Source organism: Paramormyrops kingsleyae, chromosome 22, assembly GCF_048594095.1.
Source record: "Paramormyrops kingsleyae isolate MSU_618 chromosome 22, PKINGS_0.4, whole genome shotgun sequence".
Taxonomy (NCBI): Eukaryota; Metazoa; Chordata; class Actinopteri; order Osteoglossiformes; family Mormyridae; genus Paramormyrops; species Paramormyrops kingsleyae.
Window position 1 is genome coordinate 6,831,210 of NC_132818.1, and position 21,190 is coordinate 6,852,399.

The window sequence follows — 21,190 nt, forward strand, 5'->3', positions numbered from 1 at the left end:
AGGGCTTACATGAAGAACTGCCGTCAGACAGACTGTTCAGCAAAAGCAGGATCTGAAGCCCAGAGCCCCTTCTGTCTGCCCCCCCCCCCTCCAGCCCCATTTACTGTATAGTAAACAACAGCGCAAACAGCAGCACTACATTAGAAAGGGTGTTCTGGGTCATTCCCCCGGCGGTGATTTGCAGATCCATGTTTTATGGAGTGTGTTTGGTATGTCGGCACTGCTGTGAGCCAGTAACTTCAGTGGGGGGGCCGTAAACTTGCCGACAACGGCGAGGTAGATGGGAGAGATGATCCTGCCGTGGCTCCTGTTTTATTAGTACTGTAAGAACTCTGGTGGGGGGGGGTGTTTGAGACCATTAATGTGCTCAGCCAGGCAAGATTAAAACCCTTGCCCTCCCCCCCCCCCCGCCACACACAGTCACAACACAAAGCAAAGGAACGGCTCTCAGGAACATCTATGTACAGACTCGACTCTAGGGGGCATTTCGGGGCTTTCAGGGGAACACTGGACAGGGGGGCTGGACACTGGACAGGGGGGGAGTTGTTGGGGTCAGTGGTGCCGGATGGTAGCATGATCAGAGCCCGGCACTTCAGGACCGCTTCTGGGTAACCAGCCCAAGGTTCGCTCTGCACACACACTGATGCCATTGTGTCTTCTGCTTCTCAAACAATGACATCTGCTCTGTCGTGCCACACTTGTACAGGGGGCATGTGCGTACACACACACACACACACACACACACACACACACACAAAAAAAAAAACACGCACACTATTGCATGCACGTACTTGCCGAGTATTTATTTGGAGAAGAATAAAAGGCAGAATTTGTTTCAAGTCGAAGAAGAGTGAGATTGTGGGGTGGGGGGGTGGGCAGCTGTGTGCCCAGGTGTGCCGAACAGGTGTGCCGAAACGTCACCTGGCCATGTCCTGCCAGTGACCCACAAGCCCCTACCCGGTGCGGTCTCGTCTGGCCTGGTACGATCAGTGCCGCTTGGCTTGAGATTCACACGTGGGGATCGTGCCTTTCATGGACTGGCATTACCGCCTCCCCCCCCCCCAGTATTAGCAGAGGGCATGTTGGGGGCTGCCCACTGAGCCGGTGCTGCACCATCTCGTCCTCACAAACAGCACCCTCTGTCAGTGCCCGTCTTTCCATCCTCAGGACCTTCTCCATCGTGGTCTCTGTCGCTGTTTTCCCCTTTGCCCCACGGCGAAGGGGGCGGGGCTACACGCCATACTGCTCCGCCCACCCCGTTTGTGCACAAAGCAAATAGAGAAACTAAACACAGGCTGAGCAAAAGTAGAAGGTCGGGGTGGGTCCCTGTAATCACCGCCTGACGCCGCCTCCTGCTCAGGGGACACATTCTTTAATTCCTTATGAATTCCGAAATTAGACTAAATTAGAGGCAGGAGCTGCTGGGCGCTGTGAAGACACCCTTCAGAGTGCTATCATTTCCATATGCTGAAATGGGCTCTGTGAATACACTGGCATTTCTTTGGTTGGGTTCTAAGGGCAGCGTAGATGAAAGCGGCTTCTCCTGAGATCCCCCTCGTGGGTCCGGGCCTGTCAGGCACCTGTTCCCCATCGTACTGGGTGGGGGGGCTTGGGGAATCCCCTTCCTTGTGGGTGGGATGAGCCCTGAGCGCCTGCCGCCGCGAGTTGCTGAATTCGCCTCTTCTGGCGGAGGACTTCCCAGAGCCCGGCTCCGCAGGAAGCCACACTCGGTGGCGCGCTGACCGACTCCGGCTCCCCGCGGACTCACGCCCATCCAGCTGCGGCCAGAAATGTTGCCCACCCATGCACTTTTTTTTTTTTGGCAGATATACCCTAAAAAAGCACAAAAGTTCAAATCGGTCGAAGTATTTGGTCTCAGTTCCTTATTTCTTTGTTAATGTTGCAGAATTTTCGCCTTTTAATTTAGAACTTAATACATCCTTTTAAATCAGAAAATGGAACTAAACTATTGAAAAAAATATTGACACCCTAGACCAGGGGTGGCCAGTCTTACCCACAAAGGGCCGGTGTGTATGCAGGTTTTTGGGATAACCTGTAGGTCAGCTGTTCAAACCCAGGTGTGAGGACACCTATAAAGTCTTGGGCCGCTTGCTTCATTCTGTAAATGCATTTCTTGTGCAAACTGCACTGCTTCCCTAGATTTAAAGGGTGTGTCCTCCCAGATCATCTTCTCATGTCTCTCTACGTCTCCGAAGGAGCACAAACTGGCCTCGTTGCTGCCGCTTCACAACAGTTCAGCTTTTGCCTTCAGTTACATCTCAGTCATTCTGTTCTGAAGTGTCTTTGGGGTCCTTATGCCAGAAGACCCGTGACCTATGGCGGAGACCCAGCTTTCTGACATTGGGCAGCACGTCGCTCTCCGCAATGTCTTAATGTTCTCCTGATTCCATGATACTTTGCTTACATGATAGACGATCAAGGGATCGAGTGCCAGAGGCAAAAGACAACCCTAAGAGAGGCAATAGGCAACCCTAAGTCATGACGGAACCTCCTCTCTGTTTGTCCCCAGCGAAGGTGCTATTTTCTTTGAAGACTTTATTTTGTTTTCTGTAAACACATAGATGACATGTTTTACCAAAAAGCTCTAATTTCAGCTTATCTCTTCTAAGGACATTTTCCCAGAAGGCTGTTGGCATGGTCAGGTGTGTTTTGGCAAATCGTAGACGTTCGTTCTCATGCCTCTCGCTCAGCGCCGGGGTCTTCCGGGCTCTGCTGCCGTATGACCGTCCGTCACTGAGCTGGCGACTGATGCCGAAAATGAACTGGGGGTCTGAACTGCTGTCTGCACCATCAGGATTTTTTGTGCAATGAGCTAAGAATGAGTAAATAAGTTCAGTTTTTTTAGTTTGTTCCATTGAAAATCTAAAAAAATATATATGATATAAGATCGTTTCATTTCACAAGTGGCTTTTTAGAAAATGATGAGCATTCTTGGCCACACCTAAATATACACAGAGGCAAAGTTACATTTCAGGGATCTGTCCAAAAGGACAGACAGACAGACAGGTAGAGAGACAGACAGACACACATTTGTATTCATATATTTGTGCCGCAACGTCAAAACAGGTTTTTATTACATTGCTCCCCACAATGTAATTTATACATGACACACACACACACACACGCACACACACACACGCACCCGCTCGCACACACACACACACACACACACACACACACACACACACACATACTCTCTTTCTCACCTGCTTCTTCTTTATCCAACAGGGCAGCACACTGAGGAAGAGGAAGATGTATGAGGAATTCCTGAGCAAGGTCTCCATCCTAGGTAAGTGGCAGACGTGTGTGTATGAGTACAGTCAAAAACTAAAAATGCTTATGTTTTGTTTGGTTACTTATGGTTAAGGTTAAGGCTGGGTTAGGGGTTATGGTCGTCATTGTTGGAGTTAGGGCTTTGCCCATAGAAATGAATGAAGAATGAGCGAGTATACACACACACACACACACAAACACGTACACACACCCACACACAGACACACACACAGACACACACACGTACAAACACACACACACAGACACCCACACACAAACACACACACACACACACACAAACACACACAGACACACACATACACACAGACACACGCACACGCAGACACATACATACACAAACAGACACACACATACACAGACACACACACACACGGACACACACACACACAAACACACACGTACACACACACACACACACAAACACGTACACACACCCACACACAGACACACACACAGACACACACACGTACAAACACACACACACAGACACACACATACACACAGACACACGCACACGCAGACACATACATACACAAACAGACACACACATACACAGACACACACACACACACACACAGACAAACGCACACGCGGACACACACACAAACCTATCAGGCGACACATCCCATGTCCCCCTGCCCCCCCCCAAAATCACTCTGAAGCTGCCAACCTGACTTGGGTGGGGCAACCTAGGGTAATACCCCCCCTGTGGGGTAATTGACCGAGTGAGGGGATTAACGGTGAGGGTGCCCCCCCCCCTCCTTGTTTCTCCCCATTTTTACAGCCATCGTGTTCAAACACACGTCTCTTTCTTCGTTCTCTCTCGCTCTCTCACTCCTCCTCCTCCTCTTTTTATTCTCTTTCTTTCCCTTTTTTACGCTTTGAGGAGTTGCCCCCCCCCCCGCCGTTTGCTTTGTGGTTTCTTTGCGATAGCCATTAATTTGGGAACAAGCCCTTGATGTTGGGAATCAGTGTAACGTGGGGTGTAAAGGTGACCACACACTCAAACAAAGGCCCCCCCACCCCCACAAAACCTCAAAGACCCTCCCCACTTCGCTGGGAGAACCCTCCCCCCAACCGCAGCGTGCGATGTTGGTTCTCTGGGGCCGGATCACGTTACCACTTGAGCTTCTGAAGATCTCCGCGTCGCGTGATAAGGCCCAGAGCTCCTGTGATGCAGCGGCCATCGGTCTCGGGGTCGAGACAGCACAGCCCCTGGATGATTTCCGCCCAAACACACCCCCACCCCCGTCCCTGGTTACGGTGGGAGTTCTGGGCTTTTCCTGATGCTTTTCGTCTCGGCGACTCTCTTTGGAGCTGGAGGCTGAGTTGGCTTTGAGGTCATCATGCAGGATGCACATTGCTGAAAGGTACAGACTGTGGGTCTCAGGAAGGCCAGGAGACACGCAGCCCGCTCGCACTGCGCCCTGCGCACTGCGCCCTGCGCCCGGCCCTGGGACAGCCAACAGCAGTCGCACTGTCTTCATATTAGTCGAGCCTAATGTAAGCAGGGTGCTATGAGTTTTCGATTTATTGCCTGGAGCAATCGATGTGAGTGCTGGCAGGTTCTGAAGCGTTCATGTGGTAATGCTGCACAACGCAAACTCGTACGACAGAGATCAACCAAACCCCCCCCCCCCCCCCCCCAAAGATCCGCACCATTACGCGACTTGGGAGTTCACGCTCCGACGCACATGAAGAGGGGGGGTCTGGAGAGCGCCATACTTTGGGAAGACTCATTTGTTTTACATGGTGTTCCGGGGGGTGGGGGAGGTAATGGCCCTTGGTGACTGAGTGGATTAGGATGAGATGGGAGGGGTCCCTAGAATGGGGGGGGGGGGGCGATAGGGAACTGTTTGCACAGGACCCATCTATGCCAATGGATACATTCCACAGAAGGTGGAACTGGCAGTAAATCACTGCACTGCCCTCCCCCCCCTCATGTGACACCCGCCGTCTCTAAGGGGACTGTCACCCTCGAGGACAGTCTGGCCTTCTGTAGTCACCTCCTCCACCTAATGAAAAATTCTTTATTATTCATACATGTTTTCATCACTCAGCAACTCTCACCTTTATTCACATTGCTGGGTATTTTCCTGGATTATATCAGGTATAGAGGCTCTCCCACGACCAGCAGTGAGAGGAGGGGGTTATATCAGGTATAGAGGCTCTCCCACGGCCAGCAGTGAGAGGAGGGGGTTATATCAGGTATAGAGGCTCTCCCACGACCAGCAGTGAGAGGTGGGGGTTATATCAGGTATAGAGGCTCTCCCACGGCGCGGCAGTGAGAGGTGGGGGTTATATCAGGTATAGAGGCTCTCCCACGGCGCGGCAGTGAGAGGTGGGGGTTATATCAGGTATAGAGGCTCTCCCACGACCAGCAGTGAGAGGTGGGGGTTATATCAGGTATAGAGGCTCTCCCACGGCGCGGCAGTGAGAGGTGGGGGTTATATCAGGTATAGAGGCTCTCCCACGACCGGCAGTGAGAGGTGGGGGTTATATCAGGTATAGAGGCTCTCCCACGGCGCGGCAGTGAGAGGTAGGGGTTATATCAGGTATAGAGGCTCTCCCACGGCGCGGCAGTGAGAGGTGGGGGTTATATCAGGTATAGAGGCTCTCCCACGACCGGCAGTGAGAGGTGGGGGTTATATCAGGTATAGAGGCTCTCCCACGGCGCGGCAGTGAGAGGTGGGGGTTATATCAGGTATAGAGGCTCTCCCACGGCGCGGCAGTGAGAGGTGGGGGTTATATCAGGTATAGAGGCTCTCCCACGGCGCGGCAGTGAGAGGTGGGGGTTATATCAGGTATAGAGGCTCTCCCACGGCCAGCAGTGAGAGGTGGGGGTTATATCAGGTATAGAGGCTCTCCCACGGCCAGCAGTGAGAGGTGGGGGTTATATCAGGTATAGAGGCTCTCCCACGGCGTGGCAGTGAGAGGTGGGGGTTATATCAGGTATAGAGGCTCTCCCACGGCGCGGCAGTGAGAGGTGGGGGTTATATCAGGTATAGAGGCTCTCCCACGACCGGCAGTGAGAGGTGGGGGTTATATCAGGTATAGAGGCTCTCCCACGGCCAGCAGTGAGAGGTGGGGGTTATATCAGGTATAGAGGCTCTCCCACGGCGCGGCAGTGAGAGGTGGGGGTTATATCAGGTATAGAGGCTCTCCCACGGCGCGGCAGTGAGAGGTGGGGGTTATATCAGGTATAGAGGCTCTCCCACGGCGCGGCAGTGAGAGGTGGGGGTTATATCAGGTATAGAGGCTCTCCCACGACCGGCAGTGAGAGGTGGGGGTTATATCAGGTATAGAGGCTCTCCCACGACCGGCAGTGAGAGGTGGGGGTTATATCAGGTATAGAGGCTCTCCCACGGCGCGGCAGTGAGAGGTGGGGGTTATATCAGGTATAGAGGCTCTCCCACGGCGCGGCAGTGAGAGGTGGGGGTTATATCAGGTATAGAGGCTCTCCCACGACCGGCAGTGAGAGGTGGGGGTTATATCAGGTATAGAGGCTCTCCCACGGCGCGGCAGTGAGAGGTGGGGGTTATATCAGGTATAGAGGCTCTCCCACGACCGGCAGTGAGAGGTGGGGGTTATATCAGGTATAGAGGCTCTCCCACGACCGGCAGTGAGAGGTGGGGGTTATTTCAGGTATAGAGGCTCTCCCACGGCGCGGCAGTGAGAGGTGGGGGTTATATCAGGTATAGAGGCTCTCCCATGGCGCGGCAGTGAGAGGTGGGGGTTATATCAGGTATAGAGGCTCTCCCACGACCGGCAGTGAGAGGTGGGGGTTATATCAGGTATAGAGGCTCTCCCACGACCGGCAGTGAGAGGTGGGGGTTATATCAGGTATAGAGGCTCTCCCACGGCGCGGCAGTGAGAGGTGGGGGTTATATCAGGTATAGAGGCTCTCCCACGACCAGCAGTGAGAGGTGGGGGTTATATCAGGTATAGAGGCTCTCCCACGACCGGCAGTGAGAGGTGGGGGTTATATCAGGTATAGAGGCTCTCCCACGGCGCGGCAGTGAGAGGTGGGGGTTATATCAGGTATAGAGGCTCTCCCACGGCCAGCAGTGAGAGGTGGGGGTTATATCAGGTATAGAGGCTCTCCCACGACCGGCAGTGAGAGGTGGGGGTTATATCAGGTATAGAGGCTCTCCCACGGCGCGGCAGTGAGAGGTGGGGGTTATATCAGGTATAGAGGCTCTCCCATGGCGCGGCAGTGAGAGGTGGGGGTTATATCAGGTATAGAGGCTCTCCCACGACCGGCAGTGAGAGGTGGGGGTTATATCAGGTATAGAGGCTCTCCCACGGCGCGGCAGTGAGAGGTGGAGATTATATCAGGTATAGAGGCTCTCCCACGACCGGCAGTGAGAGGTGGGGGTTATATCAGATATAGAGGCTCTCCCACGGCGCGGCAGTGAGAGGTGGGGGTTATATCAGGTATAGAGGCTCTCCCACGGCACGGCAGTGAAAGGTGGGGGTTATATCGCACACGCCTCCTGTGATGCTGTTCCTGTCCCTGTGAGCTATCTGCGCCTCTTGTGCGCGGTGAGGTGGATGCGGCTGTACGGCCGGGAAACGCGAGTGTGTCTCCAGTGGCCGTTAACCTCTGCCCCCTCCCCACCCCCAGAGTCCCTGGAGAAGTGGGAGCGGCTGACGGTGGCGGATGCGCTGGAGCCCGTGCAGTTTGAGGACGGCGAGAAGATCGTGGTGCAGGGGGAGCCCGGCGATGACTTCTTCATCATCACAGAGGTGCGTTGCTCGCCGAGATGGCCGCCTGTAGCGATTACCCTTCCGGTGCAGTAAGTTCCGTTTGGGTGGGGGAGGGGGCATCATCAGCCCGAGACCCTGCTGGCCCGATGCCAGGCCCCCGACTCCCCCTACCCGCAGCAAGTGGGGGGGGGGTCGCTGTTCCCTCACACACAGCGCTCTTTGTGATGCGTGATGGAGTCTCCCTTGCCTGCGCCGACCTGGGAAATGTCAGCTGCTTTCTTTCGCTCCTGCCGCTCCTCCCGCTTCCTCTCCTCCCGGCCCGGCGAGGCCATCGTCAACAATGACCCCAGTGACTGCCGCACAGCTCCTGGATAGGCTACAATAGGTGCAGCTGGGGGCCAGGGGGGGGGGCATTATCAGCGTGCTGAGTGAAGCTCGGCCATCGCCTGCCTTGGCTCGCAGCCCTCCGTACACCTGCGCCCCGTCACCTCTTCACCCCCCGGTTTTCGTCCAATGCCAGGCCACCCAGGTCACCCCGTCCCTAGGCTCTGTCACCCCACCCGCCCCCTGCCTGGCCCCCACCCTACAGACAGATTCCTTAACCATGTGACCAAAGTTCTCAAAGGACAGATAGCCTCGAATGACCTCTCTGTAGCGTTTGCATGCCAGGGAGGGGAATCTAATCAAGACCTGCCCATTTTCTGGACTGTCCCGCCCCTGAGGGTGTTCACCAATGGTTGACCCCCCCCCCTTTATTTTGGAAAACAGGACCGTTGCTAAAGGATACTGAGATACAGCACAGTGGTTAGGGACGTGAACTTGGACCTTAGGGTTTTTGGTTCAAGTCCCAGGGGATTTGGGGGGGGGGGGCTATGAGGGACAGTGGGGGCATTGTGGTGTCATCCAGGCCCCGGGAAGGGGCGTTGTTCTTGGACCCATGTCACCCCCTGTTGCCTAAACACGGGATGACAAATTCCCGTCATTCCCCTCCCTGAGCCTCAGATTTCCCAGAATGGCCGAGGACACTATGGAATGCTTTCGATAGCATTCGCATGGGATCGAGGGAGCCAGGACCTTGGGAACGAGGAAGGGGGCACAACCTGGAACGTACCACTGGGAGGGAGTGCAACCTGGAACGTACCACTGAGAGGGAGTGCAACCTGGAATGTACCACTGGGACAGAGCGCAACCTGGAACGTATAACTGGGACAGAGCGCAACCTGGAATGTACCACTGGCACAGAGCGCAACCTGGAACATACCACTGGAAGGGAGTGCAACCTGGAATGTACCACTGGAAGGGAGTGCAACCTGGAACGTATCACTGGGATTGAGTGCAACCTGGAACGTACCATTGGGACTGAGTGCAACCTGAAATGTACCACTGGTCGGGAGCGCAACCTGGAATGTACGACTGGGGCCATTTCGGTGGGCAGGGGCATTTTGCTGTGTTCGCCCCCTCAGACACTATGCCACCGTCTGGTTTTGTATGTCTGTCAGGATAGAACCCGCGCCCCCGGTTACTAATTACATGCCGCGGACGAGACTGAAATCCTGCATAGAGACATCACTTTCCTTTACAGCCCTGGAAATAGATGCCTAATGAAAAGTGACATGTTTACATTTTTTCTTGTGCTGTACAAACACGTCTCCACAGAGCGGGCAGTCTCAGATCGCTTTCAGAAATACCTCCTCCCAGTGACGGCCTGCCTTTGATCATGCATCTCAAGACGAAAACCGGGAACGCGTGACTGTTAAACATTGTGGGGGGGTACTGATCGAGTTTATTCGAGATTATTAGTTCGATAGGCAACTGCATGTTTCCCTGGCTTGCTGTATGTGCTGCGTCGTCCGGGGGGTGGGGGGGCGGGGGCTGTCCCAGCTGGGTTCTGTCACAGCCGGGTTCCGTCACAGCCGGGTTCTGTCACAGCCTGCCAGGGTCTAAGTCTCTCATGATGCCTTGGGGCTACTCTATGGACTCTGGCCTAGCGCTAGAGACACCCAGAACATGCCTGTCCAAAGGTGAGATCCTCCCCTACAAACACACCTGAACCTGAGATGGGTCAGCCCCAACTTCCATTAGGGCATCATTCTTGAAGTGGGGGTCAGCCTCTACCCCCCCCCCCCTCTGTTTGCTCAGGCGTCGTCAGTTTCATGCTCCCGAACCGCTACATTTTGGCATGTCAGCTGTGAGCTGACCTCTCTTACCTGGTGTGTGAGTGTGAGGTGTGTGTCATTGTCTGTGTCATGTATATATTACATTTTTTTCGGTCCCCACAAGGGGTAACTGAATTTTATAAAAATCTGTGACTGCAATCAAAAAAATTCCAAAAAGTATTTTGTTATGTATGGCTGGGTAGGGGTTATGGTTGTTTTGTTTATGTATTGTTGGGATTAGGGTTATGCCCATGGAAATGAATGGGGAGTCCCCACAATGATATGAATACCTGTGTGTGTCAGTGTGTGTGTTTGTGTGGGGGGGTGTCTGTGTCTGTGTGTATGTTCCCATGGCCCCTGACCTGTTGACACATTGGCTTTTGGCACGTACATGAATCACACATGTACACACACGCATGTTGGCCTTCTCCTGCCCCACCCCCCATCTGCCCCACCCCCCCACCCCCCATCTGCCTCACTGCATACAGAACACTTCAAACTGTCAGGCATTTGCTGCATCAGGGTTTTAGCTCTTGGCCCACGTGGAATAATCGTCATTCCCGACAGGCCCCCGTCCCCCCCCCCCACCCCGAGCACAATCCCAGCTCCTTGTTTTGTGGCCCCTCGGCCGCGCAGCTCTCTGTTCCGGGGAAGATATGCACGCGCTGTCCGCTAGTGCCAAAAAGTCCGACACCCTCACACGTGAATGATGTGCTCTGTTACTGGCAGTGTGAATTCAGTGGGGAGGGGGTGTCCTTTAATCTCTGGTTAAAACCCGCACCACTTGATGTGAGGTGTGTGTCTGTGATCACAGTTTGTGTGTGTGTTTGTCTGTGTGATTGCAGTGTGAGTCTATGTGATTACAGCATGTGAGTGTGTGTGATTACAGTGTGTGTATGAGTGATTACAGGGTGAGTGTGTGTGTGATTACAGTGTGTGTGTGATTGCAGTGTCTGTGTGATTACAGTGTGTGTGTGTGTGATTACAGCGTGTGTGTGTGATTACAGCATATGTGTCTGTGTGATTACAGCGTGTGAGTGTGTATGATTACAGTGTGTGTGAGTTTTTACAGGGTGAGTGTGCGTGTGATTACAGTGTGAGTGTCTGTGATTACCGTGTGTGTCTGTGTGTCTGTGTGATTGCAGTGTGTGTCTGTGTGTGTAATTATAGTGTGAATGTGCGATTACAGTGTGTGTGTGTGTGATTACAGTGTGTGTCTGTGTGTGTGTGATTATAGTGTGAATGTGCGATTACAGTGTGTGTGTGTGTGTGATTACAGTGTGAGTGTGTGTTTCCTCTCCTGCCTGCTGTGTTCCCACAGAAGCGGCCCCATGCACTGGACAGCTCTTTAATATGTGACTAATTTAAATCTGGCAAGATACTCCTGCCAAGTGAGGTTACGCCCTTTAGCGCCCCCCCCCCCCCCCAACACACACACACTATGATGATGCCGAGCCTCTGTCTTCATATCCCAGCTGAGGCCTGTCTGTTTGGGACATGTGTGTGGTTCCGGTCCACGTGGTTCAGCTCCACACTGCATTTAGGTTCCCTTACAGCTGCGGTCCCACACCACAGTTTCTGTATGTTAATGACACAGCCAAACGCCCCCAAAGGGCTGTGCTATGAGCAGCTACAGCCATTGGGCCGGATTTCAGCAGCCTTGTGAACACAAGTCGCGGTCCACATTCGGTCCCGTACACATCACCCATTCCTCCTGGGGAGGCACCCTAACTGCCAAACAAGCTGCTATAAAAGCAGACGGGGGTGTGGGAATATTTCAGAGGTATGAAGGAGCCTCTCACACACACACTGACACATATATACTGACGCTGGAGGCAGTTGTCTGCTGGTTCAGACTCCGCCTCTGCCCTGGGTCCCTCCACAGATAAACAGCTTCTGTGTTTTTCCCATCATGCCTCCGTCCTTCATAAACTAATCAGTGGAAGTGCCAGCCTCCCCCCTCCCATTGGTCATGGAGTGCTAGCAGGGCGGAGTCTGGCAGGCCTGTCTATCTGTCTGCGAGGTCGTGAGGCGGTTACCCTCGGGAAGCTCCCCGAGACGGCCTACCTGTGTCTGCGAGGTCATGAGGCGGTTACCCTCGGGAAGCTCCCCGAGACGGCCTACCTGTGTCTGCGATGTCGTGAGGCGGTTACCCTCGGGAAGCTCCCCGAGACGGCCTACCTGTGTCTGCGAGGTCGTGAGGCGGTTACCCTCGGGAAGCTCCCCGAGACGGCCTACCTGTCTGTCTGCGAGGTCGTGAGGCGGTTACCCTCGGGAAGCTCCCCGAGACGGCCTACCTGTGTCTGCGAGGTCGTGAGGCGGTTACCCTCGGGAAGCTCCCCGAGACGGCCTACCTGTCTGTCTGCGAGGTCGTGAGGCGGTTACCCTCGGGAAGCTCCCTGAGACGGCCTACCTGTCTGTCTGCGAGGTCGTGAGGCGGTTACCCTCGGGAAGCTCCCTGAGACGGCCTACCTGTCTGTCTGCGAGGTCGTGAGGCGGTTACCTTCGGGAAGCTCCCTGAGACGGCCTACCTGTCTGTCTGCGAGGTCGTGAGGAGGATACCCGCAGGGAAATCCCTGCCTTCATCCGCTTCCCCGAGATGTTTAGAGGCCGACGCGGTGACCAGAGGTGTGAACCTGTGGTAGAGCCCTTATTCACACCAGTGCGTGTCCTATGCAGGCTACATGCTCAGGGCCCAATGTATCTTTGCTTCTCAACACTAATGCCACAGATGTTTCTAGAAGCCCTTCCTACATGTCTCTCTCTTTTTCTCTCCGCTTCTGCCCAGGGCACAGCCTCTGTGCTCCAGCGCCGTTCCGACAATGAGGAGTACGTGGAGGTGGGCCGTCTTGGACCCTCCGACTACTTCGGTCAGTAGGTTCAATCGTTTCTCCATGTCCCACACCTGCAGAGGTCGGGGCTAATGAGGCCTGACTTCTGCCAAGCCGCGCCCTCACAGGGTGCACAGCACATTCCTCCTTTCTCAGCAGGCCGCCTGCTCCAAGCTGTAGAAATTCAGCCTGCTTACTTGTTGTTGTCCTCTAATCAGCCATTAACCCTCAGCTGAAATGATCCACAATTCCCTGTGTCCCTCACCAGGAGAGATTGCCCTGCTGCTGAACAGGCCGCGGGCGGCCACAGTAGTGGCACGCGGACCGCTGAAGTGTGTCAAGCTGGACCGACCACGATTCGAGCGCGTGCTGGGGCCCTGCTCCGAGATCCTGAAGAGGAACATCCAGAGATACAACAGCTTCATCTCCCTGACCGTGTGACGGGGGCAAGGGGCAGCTGCGCGGGAGGGGGACTGGGGGTTTTTTTGGGTGGGGGGGCGGGGGGTCGCCTGCTTCCTGGCTTAAATTCTTCATTTGCTGCATATTTATTTCTTGTGTGCACTTTGACCTGTGCTGTCGTGTAGCTTCTTTCACACTACGAGAGTGAGTCTGAGGAGCAATGGGGGGGCTGTCAGCGACACCGCCGTCACTGTCGGAGGCCGTGGTGGGCGACTGATCCTCTGTCTGCCCTTTTCCCGCCTCACCTTTCGCCGCCGACTTTCCTTGGTTTATCACGTGCCGTTAATATTCGAGGGTGACCCAGCGACCCAAACACGCAGCCCTCAGTCACATGACCCCAGTGGCGGGAGAGGGGTGCTGCCCACACGCTTGGGTTTAGGCTTCGGTCAGGGTTCGTTCTCCTAGGAGCTCCTGCTTTTAGCCTGCGCTTGTGGGAGTTTTACTTAGACAAAAATGTTCTGAGGGCAGAAAGAAAAATGATTGGCTCAGAGGGATAACCAATCAGATTGTAGAGGAGGTGAGCCCAAGAAACTAGACAAGACAGTACTTGGTTGGACCCACCTCCTCTACAATCTGACTGGCTGTCTCTTGGAACCAATCATTTTTCCTTCTGCCCTCAGAACATTTTTGTCTAAGTAAAACTCCCATGAGCTTATCCTGCTGTTTTATTAAGGGTTATTTAAATCTAAGCCATCGTCGTTCTCCAAAGGCTTGATAGTGTTATGAGATTAGATAAATTGCGTGTACACACACACACACACACACACACACACACACACAAACGTAGGGCCACTTGACCTGCACCACGCTGTACTGACAAAGTCCACTGAGGAGCTAAACCACAGGCTCTAGTTTTGGTTAAAAATGTCTCCCTGAGTGGCCGGTTCCTCTGTCCAGGAAGGAAAGCGGATCACGGGTCCTGTATTCCGAATCGTTCTGTATCCCTTTTTATGTCACAAAGCGAATAAAGTTCAGCGTCTGAAGCCTGGTGTCACCGGCACCTGCCGCGTCTGTCTGCTTTTTTTTCATTCACACATCCCGCCATCACGATCTGCCCCCCCCCCCCGCCCCGCAGCCCTTTCAAGGGGATGGTGCCCCCTGCAGCTCTCTCACCCAGTGTGAGGTCCAGCTGTATTCCTGCCCCGGTCCACGGAAATCCGTCGCTTAGTCTCAGCTGCTGGAAAGATTTTCTGACTGGAGATTGATAATTATTCGGGAAAAGATCCCAGCGGTCTGGACCGGGTGGCACAAACTGAGATGGGGTTCGGGGTTGGGGAGGGGGGGTGGCCTTCCTGCCTGTGAACCAATTGGGAGCAGCATGGCAGCCTCACCCAATCAGGAGAGTGGAGACCCGCTGCAATGTCCCTTAGGGATTATGGGATTGAGCCTCTGCAGTACAGGCATTCGGGCCCTGAGAGTAAACACATTAGCGATGTTTGCCTCATGTATGAGGTCAGAAGTCCTCAGCTGGCAGTAGGGGGGGGGGGGGGGGCACAGCCACGGGCAGGGCACAGCGGAAACCCCTTATCTGTGCAAGGTGATAGTCTTACGCCATTTGCACAGCTGGGCAAATATGGCAGATTAAGTGTCCAACAGCAATGCCCTTCCTGGGATCTGAGCCTGACCGGGGAGGTCAATCCCCAAATCGCTGTCCTCCATGACAACGTGCCAGGGGCTCGATTGGGCCTCAAAACCCATGCCACTGATTTTACCAAATGTTGGGGGTGGGGGTTTGCAAGCCCACCAAGTAAATGCCTGGGATGCCAGATGTGCAGACCAGCCCTGGGGTGTCTAGGCTGCCAAAAATGCTGCCCGCTGCATTGTTCTGGAAACGCCGAGCTGATTCCTGCTTGGGCCTCTGCACGCGATCCTGCCCCCACCCCGAATCATCTCACATCGACGGCTACTTGGCATAAACTGAGAAAAGGAAAAGGAGGTTTAGGAGGGCATAGGACCTTCAATCTCTGCACAGCCCCCTCCAGCTCTGTCGCACCCTCTCTTTGCCCCCCCACGTTGAGTTCTTAAGCAGTTTCTTTGTTGTCATCCTCGTGGTTAGCGGGGGCTCTTTGACACCCCAGCGCCATGGCACCTTTGTGTGTGCACCGTGGTGGTGGGTGGGGGGGGAGCGGTTGCAGAGTCATTAAATAAACACGCAGAATTTTCAGGGCGGCGGGTGCTTGGTATGGGGAGCGCCCTTCCTGGAGGTTGGCTGTCCCATCATAAGGAAAGGGTTCCGTTTGCAGGCCCCCCCCCTCTCCAAGAACCGCCCCGGGCAGGCATCCAATAACGGGACAAGTTTCATCGAAGCACCGAGCCCGCTATTAATTGTTCATGCCGCACCCACATGCTGCCAGCGATGCTGGAGGGGAGGGCGATCGTCACCCTGTGATTGGTGACTTTACCCAGGATGCTTTACGAGCAGCAGGCCGACTAAAAGGCAGCTGGGTGTGACGAGCGCGGCGGAGCGCGGTCGTCGCTGTGTCCGTGCCGGTCCTCTGCTCGCGCTCGGGATGCCGGCCGGGGAGGCCACTCTTCCTGCTGGCTTTATTTGGCGCCGCGAACAACCCCCGCCAAAATTTCACATTTTTTTTTTTTCATTTATTGGCCTCCTCTCACGATACATCTTTTTCCCATGGAAGCCAGACTTTCTCTCTCTTTACCTTCCTCTGGTGTTGTAACCCAGTAACGAGACTAATTAAACTCCCTGCCAATGGAGTCACCCCCCCTGGCTGAGGGGGATGGTCCCGCGCTGCACCCTGGTCGGCTGTCCCGAGATCAGACGTCCCCGCTAAACACTCTCTGTTTCCCACTCTGGCTTTTTCTTGTCCCTTCCAGCGCTTTTCGTTTAAGCTAAAATCTTCCCTGGTTAAAAAAATGCCCCCTTTTAACCCCCCCTTCCGACCCCCTGGTTTATGCTGTCGGCCCTCCCTTCTCTGGATTCCTGCTGCTATTAAAAACCCGGCCCCCGGGTGGGTCTCCTCGTTCACATCCCCACCACAGTCTGACACCCCTCCCCCCCAGCTGACCGCCCCTTGTTCACATCCCCGCAGTCTGACACCCCCCTGTTCACATCCCCACCGCAGTCTGACACCGACTCCCCCCCCTGTTCACATCCCCATCGCAGTCTAACCCCCCCAGTTGACCCCCTGCCTGTTTGTGTATTTTAACTGGAGTCAAAAGGCTACTGTTCTATTCCATCGAATTCCCCGGCTTCCATCGGTTATTTAATATGCCGTGTTTTTGTTAAGCTCTGCTTATGTTTCTGTCCTGTGTTTGTCCCGTGAGCGATGAGCTCTCCCAGGTCAAGCCGGCCGGCTTCTCTTACTGCTTCCGGCCCGTGTTCTGCGAAGCCTGTATGATTTGAACTAAGTTGTGCCTCATTCCGGCCCTTAATAACAAGCCAACCAGCCAGAACCGATTCCCTCCTGCCACAGATCCTATCTGCAGTTAGGAACAAATTTTAGGAGGAAGTATGTGAAAGTCTAGACTGCAGGGACTCCGGCTGTCGCGGTCCGGCAGACCTGGGAAAACACAGCGCTGGCCTCTTATTTCTGAGGCTGCACTGGACACCCCAGGACCAGACTGGGAGGAAGCCATTGGCACCCTGGCTCTTATATAATGCTGACCATAGCTCCAGTGCCCTCTATATGCCCCCGGTTAAAAAGGCCTGATGGTTGGAAGGGTGCTTTTCCTGAGGGCGGGGGGGGGGGGGGGGGGGGGGATTTGCCAGGACCTGCTTGAGAAGACGGACACACAAAGCGGCCCTGAATAGGCCTTCTGCGGCCGTTTGCTTCCAGGTGCCTCTTCTCATTTGCTGGGGGGGGGGGGGGGAGAGGGGGGGTGATGTCAGCCAGTGCATGAAGAACCACTTTCCACCCCATTCATCCTCAGAAATATTGCCTTAGCACAGTGCCCCCCCCCCCCCCCAGCCTCACGGCAGCAGTGCCCTCCTAATGGGGGGGGCTGCCCCCTGGAATGCATTGCTGTGGCTCCCTGGCGTAACCGGAGCCCACGCAGCCTAATCTGCTAATGGAGAAGCTTCCCTTTGTCTTCCGCTTTGTTTTCATTCCCCTCCCGCCGCTGCAGGTTTGGGCACTTCAGCTCTGCCCCCCCACCCATGGGGGGGGGGCCTGTTGGACCACCACCTTAGCGTTTGAGGTGGCATACGCCGGCCTGTGCCTGTGTGTGAGGGCATCCTGCCCCCCCCATGGGTTATAACCTGGATCCCGCATGTTTCTATTGAACCTTACCCAACATGCGTGCACCCTGCCACCAACGCATGCAGACACACATGCAGACACGCATCAAACACATGCAAACACGCAAGCAAACACATCCAAACATATGCAAACACGCATACAGACATGCATGTACACACACACAGGCAAACAAACACTCAAACTCACGCAAACACGCATGCGGACATGCACACAAACACGCGCAAACTGGAATGCAGGCACATACACAGACACACAGGCAAACATACACCCAAAGACACATGCAGACATGCATACAAACACACCCAAACATGGACATGCAAACACACGTGTAAACATGCACGCAGACAGACATGCACACATACATGTACACAAACACCCACACATGCAAACCCACGCATACACGCATAGGCTTGCTGCTTCGGCCCAGTGTCTCTTGGCAGCGTGGCAGGGGTGGGGGGGGGGGGTCCAGCCACAGTGCTGCCTTTTTATTCAGCCAGTGGGGGTCCCGCACTGGAGCTTAGCTTCCTGTTTCCTAAAGTCTGACAGATGTGGAGTGAAATCCGGGTCACTGTGACATCCAGGTTCGAAACTCACCGCAGGGTGCTCTGAGAGGTGCTGTAACCCCCCCCCCCCCAACCCACAACCCCACCCCTGTCCTGTACTGTTAATCCTGCAGGCGCCCCACTGAGCCTTCCTGCCCTCTCCGATCCTGCCAGGTGCCACGCTGGGGGGCACCTGTCTGAGCAGGGCAGCAGAAGATGACTTAATGCCGAGATCTGCACCCGCCCCCCCCCCCCCTCCTGTGACAGCTGCCAGTGACAGCTCGGGCGGGGGCTGAAAATCTCACTTTAATCCCCCCAAACCTTCTCCCCTTGTGGGACTCCTGGGCCTGTTAGCGATTCCCCCAGGCCTGGTGACCAGGAGACGAGCAACACGAGGAGGAGAAGGTGAGAGAAGAAAGAGAGAGAGAGAGCTGAGGTGATTACAGGCTTAGGGCGGGGTGCTTTCTGCACTGCTCTGTGCATAACCCCGAACGCTGATCTGCCCACAATGAAAGACGGACCTGTCAGCGAGACATCCCCACCCCGGGCCTTTCCGCCAGCCCCCCCCCCCCCCCCCCAATCCTCACCAACCCTCCCCCACTTTCCTCTTCACTGTCCGTCCCTGCTGCCACCGCTCGGGGCAAGACGATCCTATAGATCAGCTTTTTCAATCCGGTTCTCAGGGACCCAAGGTCCACATTTTTGGCGAAGCTGGGAGGGAGCAAAAATGTGGACCGACTGTGGGTCCCCAAGAGTATTGGGAAACAATGCTGTAGATGAGAGTCCCGGGTCCTTATGGACCTCCCAGCATCCTCTGCAGCAAACCAGGGGGTGCCATAGGGCCAGCGACATGAACGCAACAGAGGACACAAGGTACATTTCTAAGAAGCCCTGAGACTCTCCAAGTTCTCGTGTCTCTCTCTGGCTGCCAGATTGCAATACTTTGACAGGTTGGGGGCTCTCCTCTCACCCCCAAACTGGCCCCATTTTCCAGTGTTCCCAGGAAATCTCTCACTTTCTCCAGTTCAATTACAAAGGTATTGATATTTTTTTTTTGGGGGGGGAGGTTTCTCTCCACACCCAAGCCTTTGCAGGCAGACACTGGAGTGTTTTCAGCATCATGAATGCTGTAATAATCCTCTCATATGGATAAATGAATAAATAGTGTCAGGTTTCCGTTCAAAAGGTTGGTTTTTGTCTGGGTTCTGTGTCCGTTCATGCAGCAGGGAGGGTTCGGGCCAGTGGTGAGGAATAGATCTTCTGCATGGCGCTCGAGGTGGGAGGTGGTGGATTATGATGGAGGGAGGGTTGCCGTGACGATCCATTATACGACTGTGCAAAATGGAAAGAAAAACAAACAGGTAGTGAGTCAGTAAACAGACTTATTAAGATGCTGCAGTGCTTTCCGCCAGCAGGGGGCGCAAGCAGACTCCCACCCCAGGACTGGGATCCTCTCTCGTTCGTTTCCACTCGTTAAGTTCCAGGTGAGCCATTAATTAGAGAGGGGATATACTAACGTGGAGGAGGGGAATAGGGGTGTGTGGGTGTCAAATTATGGGCCGGCCTACCCAGCGGGCCCCGGGTTACACGCCGGGGAGCTATCGCCGGCCTTGGTCTCGGGGCGGCACAGGGAGGCCGGGTCATGGCAGCCTCCGCGCTACGCTACCAGCCCGACACGCCACGCTTTCTATTTAAGATCCTCGCATAACCGAGTCCCCCTAAACATCGCAATCAGAAACCACCCTTGGAGCTGCCAGCATAATTACAGATTGGCAGGCGGCCCCCGCACTTTGATTTCTCAGTAATTCCAGCGTAATGGGCTATATGGGGATGCCTCCGTAGGTGCTGAGCGGCGTGAGTCATTCTGAGATAGTGTGTGTGTGGGGGGGTGGGGGCGGTCTCCCTGCCCTGCTGTCGCTCGTGACGTCGCGTCTGATGCATCACGTCGGCCAGTAAACCGCCTCCTTAACGCCAAGGGGACACCTGGACTGGGGGGGGGGGGGGCATGAAGCTGACCCTGAATGCCAGAGTCACCCAGTCACATGGGGAAGGCACTCGCCGACCTCACAGACAGCTGACCTCACAGTCATTGCAAAGTAAATTCCTGGCATTTTTGGATCATATAAAGATGGTTTGAGTTTTAATCCCCCTTTAGGTGGTGCCCGTCGTAAAGGCTACCATGAGCTCTAACTCGCTCTTTATCTCCAGCCCGGTGCTTAGACCCACATTAGAGCCGAGACCTTCTCTATTCATCCAGCCGTAGTGGATGATCATTCGTTATTTTATTTTAACAGCACTGAAGCAGCGTGGTGTCACTCCATTTAAGTATGAGATGTGACTATGGTACTTATACAGGCTACTGCATCAGTTTACTCACATTAGAGTTTCATTCTCCTATACACATATGCCCCCCCCCCCCATGGAAAGCAGCCTCACCACGTGACTCAGAATAACGTCCTCGCTGCCGTGTCTTTATAGCCACATTTACTGCAAACCAGGTCCCATAAAACTATTTATTGGGGTTGATGTTGTTAGATACACAGACCTCAGTTGCCAGTAAACATGTTTGTTTTGTTTTTTTTAAACAGTCCATGAATGAGAATGGTCCCTGGGCTAGGATCATGGGTCACTATCATCCTGGGTTTTGGGGGGGGGGTCCTTCCACGGGTTACAGTGGAAGGTTGCTGGAAGCTTCTTCAGACACACATGCGTTGGCTTGGTGTTGACTGCTGGGCCAGGGGTCACTGGATGGATGTGCACCTTCACACTTGAAAACCAGGCAGGTTTGGAAAACTGTACAGTAGGGATTTTGCACCATGTGCATATGTGTGTGAGATGAACATGATTCAGAAAAGCCACAAACATGAAGACATACTTGGGCAAATGATGCAATCGTGACTGCGGCCAGTGGAAATTCTCACCTCACACGCCTTCCTGTTTAGACACGTGTAGCTGTC

General features: G+C 54.5%; 1 protein-coding gene across 2 annotated transcripts in view; it reads left to right on the forward strand.

Moving 5' to 3' along the window:
• The window catches only part of prkar1b (protein kinase, cAMP-dependent, regulatory, type I, beta), a 43,518-nt gene extending 30,018 nt beyond the window's left edge, over positions 1-13,500 (forward strand). For both annotated transcript variants that reach the window (XM_023810619.2, XM_023810620.2), the window contains exons 7-10: positions 3,250-3,310; positions 7,943-8,064; positions 12,970-13,051; positions 13,281-13,500. In XM_023810619.2, the coding sequence (XP_023666387.1) occupies positions 3,250-3,310; positions 7,943-8,064; positions 12,970-13,051; positions 13,281-13,453 (438 nt within the window). In that variant the 3' untranslated portion in view covers positions 13,454-13,500. The remainder of the gene's footprint in view (positions 1-3,249; positions 3,311-7,942; positions 8,065-12,969; positions 13,052-13,280) is intronic.
• Positions 13,501-21,190: the final 7,690 nt, after the last annotated feature.